At 48.4% G+C, this 7,582-nt stretch overlaps 1 protein-coding gene across 2 annotated transcripts in view; it reads right to left on the minus strand.

Annotated features, from left to right (window-relative positions):
- The window catches only part of LRP5 (LDL receptor related protein 5), a 129,682-nt gene extending 123,570 nt beyond the window's left edge, over positions 1 to 6,112 (minus strand). The window contains exon 1 of one of the 2 annotated variants that reach the window (XM_042884596.1): positions 6,031 to 6,112. In XM_042884596.1, coding sequence (XP_042740530.1) covers positions 6,031 to 6,112 — 82 coding nt within the window. Of the gene's footprint in view, positions 1 to 5,231; positions 5,299 to 6,030 lie in introns of those variants that run through there. The other variant, XM_042884597.1, reaches the window with a different exon arrangement.
- Positions 6,113 to 7,582: the final 1,470 nt, after the last annotated feature.

The raw sequence follows: 7,582 nt of genomic DNA on the forward strand, positions 1-7,582 counted from the left end.
GGAATGGCAGAAATGGGGCAGGAAGTGCAGTTTCCAGACACAGAAGTTTGAGGCCAGGTTATCCAGTGCTCAGGCTAACTGGAAGCAATACAAGTCTGACAAAGGCATTTTGTCTCAGTTGATCCACATACTGTCACAGTCTCAGTCAAGTATCCCTCTCCATTTATAATGGTACTTCAAGAAGAAACTCTTTAGCTTCCTCACAGCCACACTTTATAGTTTGAAGTTTTGCATAAAAAGTAGCACTTAATTACATTTCTTTTAAATATTTTCCCCACTCTGAAGTCCAGTCGGGACAGTTTTAATTTAGAAAGACAGAACAGAATGTGGTAGTACAAAATGAAGGCCAAGAAAAGTACAAGTACTGGACAAAGCACGCAAAAGCCCAAAACCCAGGTAAACCTGAAACCTGCACAGATGGTATGCTGAGTTACTGACAAGGATTTAGGTGGGTCACTGCTGTTAGACGTAACTCATGCCTAATTGAAATGCTGTAACGTATGATTGACTACAAATTCTCAACTCCAAAATGACCCCTCAAATTACTTAGGTTACAGCAGCACTGTTTTCTTGCATTCTCCATTCCTTTTCCCTTTGGTTGAGTTACAACAGCACAGAACAGTGAAAAAGAAAATGAACTTCTGCAAGACAGCGTTGCAGCAACACAATCCAACACCCAAACACAAGCCAAGAAATTAACTCAGCAGGTCCACTCAATCAGCAAATTTTCCTCATCAGCTGAAAGGTGTACAAACACCAAGCAGACAAAGCCTGCTTCACACACTACGGCTTCACTAACTCAACACCACAGAAAGAAGAAGCCAAGCTTCTGTCTTCACTTGCAGCCTTCTCCTTCTTTAGGTCTGTCCAATTCTTGCAGTCTGAGCATCCAGAGTCCGTCAGTGCTAATTCATCAACTTCGTTATCATGTGTAATAAACCACTTGTAAAAAGGAGGTTTAAATTAATGCAACATTAATGGAATGCAACATCATCGAGAAATTAAAGTCAACATACACTCATGACAAACTGAAGAAGGGGCAATAGAGAGCCTCCAAAATCTTGATGGTCCTTGTGGGTTCCTTTCAATCCCGGTGAGTCTATGATTCTAGAAAACCATCATCAGAGATTTCCAGCGACTACTGAGCCAATGGAGAGATGTTAAGGAGCCCCCCAAGTAACCAAGCATCTGCCACCCCATGCAAACCTCAAACCAACGGCAACAGAAGAAAGAAAACCCCCACATTAGGACAACTTCACTTTCACAGGGCAGTGCCTGTCCTTTAACAGGAACTCCCAAGAAAAATCTGGAAAAAAAAAAAAAAAAAAAAAAATCAAGCCCTTCATATAACCACACTACTCATTTCTACCATGATAAAGACAGAAATAAACTGTCCACGTTTCCACTTTTCATAGTGGAGGGGAGAACTACGAGCTAACACACAGGCAAATTCACCAGAATCCATCATTTTTCAAGATAGCTCACAAGCAGCACACTTCATAGTTTCCTTAAAGAATTGCCTGTTATACCTACATAGGCTCAGCAGAAAGACAAGAGCTCAAAAACCTTAACTCTGCCCACAAGGACTTCTATTATCGACTAAAGGAAGTCAACTTACGCTGGAGAAGCTCCACTTCCTTATGTATTAAAGGTAAATAATGGATGCTAGGTTAGCAGACTATTCAAAACAACCTAAAACACTTCAGAAACCTGAAAGAGTTATGGAGTATTCAACATCTTTGCTATTAAGCAAGGGTACTTTTAAACACACATACCAATATCAAATGGTCTCAGACCATCAGGAACTTCCTACTGCACATGCTGTCAGCACTGTCCACTGCAATAAACCTTTGTACTCTGAAATGAAGCAATACTGTAGCTGATGCTCTTTGATATATTCCTATAGGGCTGTCCCCTTGAAGCTAATTTAACATAACACACTAACATAATGTATTTACTGGCTTACAAGTGGGTTTGATTGCTCTAACTCTTTCATCATCCAGAGCAAACTAACCAATTTAAACTGAGCATGTGTCAATTTACTGGTGTCCTTGCAAAAGTCATCCATGGATGTAACATTAATACAGAACAACCACCTCCCATGTGCCTGCGCTGGCTGGTAAAGCACAAGCCACGAAAGAGCAAAGGAAACAACAGCTAAACTAGAACTCCTGCTTATTACACAGACCCTCCGCACCCAGCACTCATTCCTGGAACTCCCTGGAACTTCTCAGTAGAATCTTGTGGCTTGACAGATATTTCCCGTCTATTCTTTAGAGAACAGAAACCACCGAGATGAAGCACTGGTGAGTTCCTCATTCTAAGTTTTCCAAGTACAAGAAGGAACCGAAAGAATTGTTGGCGCATAAGCTCCTAACAAAAAACTGTACGGAACAATGCTCTTTCTGGGGCATACTTCCAGTTCTCTCTCCTCCTCTCGCTACAACCGTTTAACCTCTCACAAACTCAAAATCTGCTCTTTGGCTCTATCATGACATTCCCCATGGGCTAACTTGACAAGTGCGGGGCTCCCCAGAAGCATTTCCCAGTTCAGAACTCCCAGCTGGCACACCTCTAACTTCTTTGGAACGTCCCAAATGCCCCTGCAGCACGTGGCTTAGGCCAGCCAGCATCCCCAGCCAACACTGTCACAATTGGTCATAAATTGTCGACGTGTCTTATAATGAGGAGCAACAAACTCACCTACAGCGTGCAGCTAACACTGGGTTTCAACTCAGTGGCTGTTCCCTACCCCAAGCAGTCAGGCTGCCTTCAGACCACATGCTACCCATACCAAAAATACAGACATAACGTGAAAGTAAACTGCTGCCATTAAAGCCATTTCTGATTTATTATTATTATTATTATTTATACTTTCAATTTCACATTACTGGCTAAATAGAAACGAATTCACATTGGACTCCCTTGTGAGGCTCTTTTGTAAGCCATGTGAGCGTTCATTCCAGGAGAGGTTTTGTAACATTTATTTGTTGTTACAGACAGACCTTACCATAACAATAAGGCACAACAAGTTCTCAGAAACAATCTGTGTTTGTTACCAGTCACCTTGGCTTGCATTATCCAAGAAAGAAGCAGGATAGAAAAAAAATTCACCGCTGGAGCAACACCAAGGCCTATTTTACTATTACATTATCAGCAAGTAAAAACAATCATAAAATAAAAGTTAAAGCGGCTGAGTTAAAAAAAAAAAACTTTTAAAATGGCAAAAGGCAACGATGGAATTCACAGTGCGCTATTGCTGAAATACATTCACACTCTTCTCAAGTATGACCTTATGCATCCAACTGATGCATTCATTACGTAAACATCTACCCTGAGAGTAAATTTAAAGTGCTCAGGCTCAGCAAATGTGTTCAGACACCATACCTGAATGAGGCTAAAAGCCTTCGTCTGGAGACAGAGCAGCCAGCGCTCTGAAAATATGAACTTAAACTTTGTGGTAAGCCTGAAGCTCCAGTGTTGCCTCTCTCACCCAGAGGACCTGTGCCCATGACTCGCATTGTGCTGGCAGTGGTTGCCAGAAAAGATCCCTGAGCCAATGACGGACTGACTGAAGCTGCACTGAAGTCATAGGGACTCCCACACAGTGCATTCCCTCGTCACCAAATTAAGCACGTGTTCCATCTTGCTACATTCCACACTTAGGCACAGTGAGAAGTTTCATCAGTTTTACATTATCTCAAGAAAATCAGTATGAATTAAAAGCCATTGTAAGGGCTGTGCTCAAGTGCATTTTTTATTTCACAGTGCATCCCGAGCTCCAAGCTTCTGTGATGATCCAGCACACTCCTCTGTTCAGCTGTCACTATTCAGCATGTCGTGGTATTGGGCAAATCATCATTCCATTAAAGAAAATCACTATCTCCCAATGCAGCACACCACAGGCAGCAGCTAACTGAGCTCCAGTGAATTTAAGAGCAATTCTTGCTGAAGGTAACATTTTAACGAGAGTTATTTCAAACGCTTCTACTTTTTAAGAGCCAGACATAAAACATCTGCTATACAGCATTAAGCACTTAAATATTTTCAGACAAAAATACATCCTTGCCATATCAGAGGCAGAGAACCCTCCCTCCACAGAAGCACCAAGTGCAGCAATCACTCTGCCTCACCTCCAGGTCAGCACAACACACGTCTTGCAGAGGTTTATCATTACTCCAAGCCACATTAATAAAACCAACTCCTGCCACGACCACGTACAGAGCAAGGATACTGCTCCACAGTAAAGTTATTTCATGGCCAAAGCATTCCAAATCTACTCTACCAAGCTGAACTATGCAGAAGCTTCAACACCAGAGAAGTTCCAGAACATCCCCAATCCTGCCGAGATCTATTTACATACTTGTGAGATAAGCACATCAAAATACTTCTGAGAGGTAAAAGCCCCTTAAACTCAGGCGTCTGCTCACAGGGCCGGGAGCTGGAAGCAGGAGCCTCCTCAGCACGCTCACAGCTGCTCTGCCCCACGTGCACACAGCACGCTCATCCCTGGGGCTCACAGGGGTCACAGCTTCACAAATAGGTCTGGAAGGCAGCAACTGAGTGCCACAATAATGGAAGTGCTGCTTCTACAGTGAGATGAATCAAATTCATCCTCCAAGTTACAACTTAATGTCACTGTGAACTGAATTACGCTATTAACCTAGACTACTAAAAGTTATCTCCTTAATAAGCAGGAATCAGAGAATCGCATGAGTTGGAAAGGACTCTTAAAGGCCATCTGGTCCAACTTTCCTGCAGTGAACAGGGACGCCTACACTAGATCAGGTGCTCAGAGCCCGCCCTCTCTGACCTTGGGTATCTCCTGGCATGGGGCATCCACCACCTCTCTGGGCAACCTGTGCCAGTGCCTCACTGCCCTTATTGTAAAAACTTTCTTTCTTATATCCAGTCAAAGGACACTGAATATTTTAAAGGTGTTCATAAGACCAGCAAGCAAACATGTGGCAGCCCCAAGGAACACCGTGCGCTCCTCACCCTCCACATAAAACAGCAAGTTCACTTCTTTCTTGCTAAAGCTGCATAGCTTAACTCACTCAAGTAGGAACATCATCTCACCAATACAAGTGCTCAGAATGGAGCGAGTCGCATTTTGGGTTTTCTGAAACTACCTGGAAGACCGAGGTTAGGGTTAGAAGAAGGGACATCCTGAGACGGACATCTTTCTTGTATAAACAGGACAGAACGAGCAAAACATAACACGCACCTACATGGAGTTCCAACTAAAAATAGAGAGCGGCGATGCAAGCAGCCAACGGTCATCGCTCCCAGTGACAGCATTAATAGTCGCAGCCGCTTCAGAAAGGTGGGTGGCCCAATAAAAGAGGCCCCGGGGTGCCGTTCTGCCCTCCTGGCCGCGCCGCCGACTTTCCCCAGCCAGCCGGCAAAGCTCCACAGCGAGGCGCAGCGCCCAGCCGGAGCCCCGCACGTGCGGCGCGCAGCCCCGCGGAGCCCAGCGCCCGCCCGCCGCCCACGGCCCGCAGACGGAGCCCGGCTGCGCGGTGGGGGGGCCTCGCCGTTCCCCCACCCCCCTCCGCAGCCTCGCCGAGCCTCAGATTCCGCCCGTGAGCGACACCCGACACCAGCGCCTCCAAACCCCGCAGAAATCCGGGACCGCGGAAACGCGGCGCAGCGAAGGGGGGGCGGGGGGGGACGCGCACACGACTTTTGTCTCTCTTTTGCGACCGGACGCGGCCACCAAGAGCCCCCCTCCACAGCCCGGTCCCCGGGGGAAGCGGCCCTGCGAGGAGGGAACGGGAGGCCTCTGCGTGCGGCGGGGCCCCCCGCACCCCGGGCCGGGAGGAGCCGGGCTATGGGGGCACGCGACGCGCCGCCTCCCCGCCCTCCCGCAGCCGCCCCCGGGGAGCCCGCTCTGCCCGTCCCGTCCATGTGCGCGTCTCTCCCCGGCGGAGTTCTGGGGAAGTTTCTCCAAACTCCGCCAACAAAAGGGGCAGAAGCTCCCTCTGCCGCCGCTCCCCCCACCCCCCCTTCCCTTCCCACGGCACTCACCCCCGGCCGAGCCCGGCTCGCAGCGCAGCACCGAGGCGGCGAGGAGCCGCAGCAGCAGCAGGAGCGGCGGCGCCGCCTCCATGTTGTGCCGCAGCAGCAGCTGCCGGAGCGGAGCCCGCCGAGCGTCTCAGGCAGGTTCCATGCTCGGGGCGCTGCGCTCGGCGGGGAGGGAGGCGGGAAGGGGGAGGCGCCGCGCCCGGCCCTCCTCCTCCTCCTCCTCCTCCTCCTCCTCCTCCTTCTTCGCCTGCCCCCCCGCTCCTGCCTCCCTGAAGGGGGCTGGGATTCTCCCGCTCGCGCGGCGGCCCGGGGAGGAGCCGTGCGCTCGCACAGGCCCGCGCTGTGCACCTGGCGGGGTGCGGCGGTTCGGCTCGGGGCTGCTCGCGCTTTCTGGAGACATTCGTCTGTTGGTTTTGGGTTTGGGTTTGGGTTTTTTTTCCTTCGAGGGGAACACGAGAAGGGGCAGAGAAAAGAGCTCGCTGTGTGTTTACAAAGAAACTACTCGTGCATCTGCATTGAGTGTGTCCATACCTGCTCCTTCGTCCACGAAGAAAAGCAGCTGCTTTCTTCCGAGGTGGGGGTTTTCCTTCACCTTCCTCTTCCCAGCGATACAAGCATTTCCTCACAACACTCCGTGTCTGCATCGCAAAGGAAGTCACTTTTCAGCAGCAGTTCAGTCGCTTTTTCCCCATCAAACACGTTGCCTGTTGATACACATACATTACCAGTGAGAAATGGGGCAGAAGCTGCTCTGTGACACGAGGCCTTGGATGCCATGCCAGGAGCTGAGCTGTGCCACCTGCCCCCCACACATCCCACTCCTTCCTCACACCCAGCTACCACAAACACCTCGGCAGCATGGATGGAGTCAAGGATTTCCCTTGGAGCCTCCATTTTCCCTTGTGCCAACACCAAATTTACCTTAGGAAACAAAGTTGCAGCAGTCTATACACAAGTCAATCAACAAGGAATCCCCTTGTAAATCACAGTCAAGCTGTAAATCACGTGCAAGCACTTAGACAATAGATGTTTAAAAGTTGCTTTTCCTTTCAGAGGCTCCCCAGACAGTGGCCGTGTCCTTACAGATCTGCCTCCTTGTAGGTTCTGCAACCATGGTTGAGATTTCTTCTTAGAGTCCTATGGACCCCTGCCCATCTCAAAAAGTGGGACCAAAAGCTCAGTAATTCTTTTGGGACCCGATGGTTAACAGATGCAGGCTTCCTTTAGGTTTCCTCCTTTCCTAAGAAGGGTTTAATGTTGGGATAGTGTTCAGGAGTTACAGAAGGTCTATAGGGAAGGCTGACCTTCATGCCAACCTACAACGGAAAATAAAGCTTTCTGCTCTACTTTGCTGCTTGTTAATACATAAAGAATGCTTATTTTAAAGAGGGCCGATTCCAGGTGACATTTCAAATCTGGAGAAATCTCAGTGTTCTTCAAGACAGGAAAGCCAGCAGCTTGTCTTCCTTGACAGAAGTTCTGCAGTAAACCCGAGCCCATATCAGAGCCACTGTGAAATACTAATGGCAAAACTTTGTATGAAGAGCTAAAGATG

Source organism: Lagopus leucura, unplaced genomic scaffold (assembly GCF_019238085.1).
Source record: "Lagopus leucura isolate 7727_CA_CO unplaced genomic scaffold, USGS_WTPT01 Super-Scaffold_100044, whole genome shotgun sequence".
In the NCBI taxonomy this organism is placed as follows: domain Eukaryota; kingdom Metazoa; phylum Chordata; class Aves; order Galliformes; family Phasianidae; genus Lagopus; species Lagopus leucura.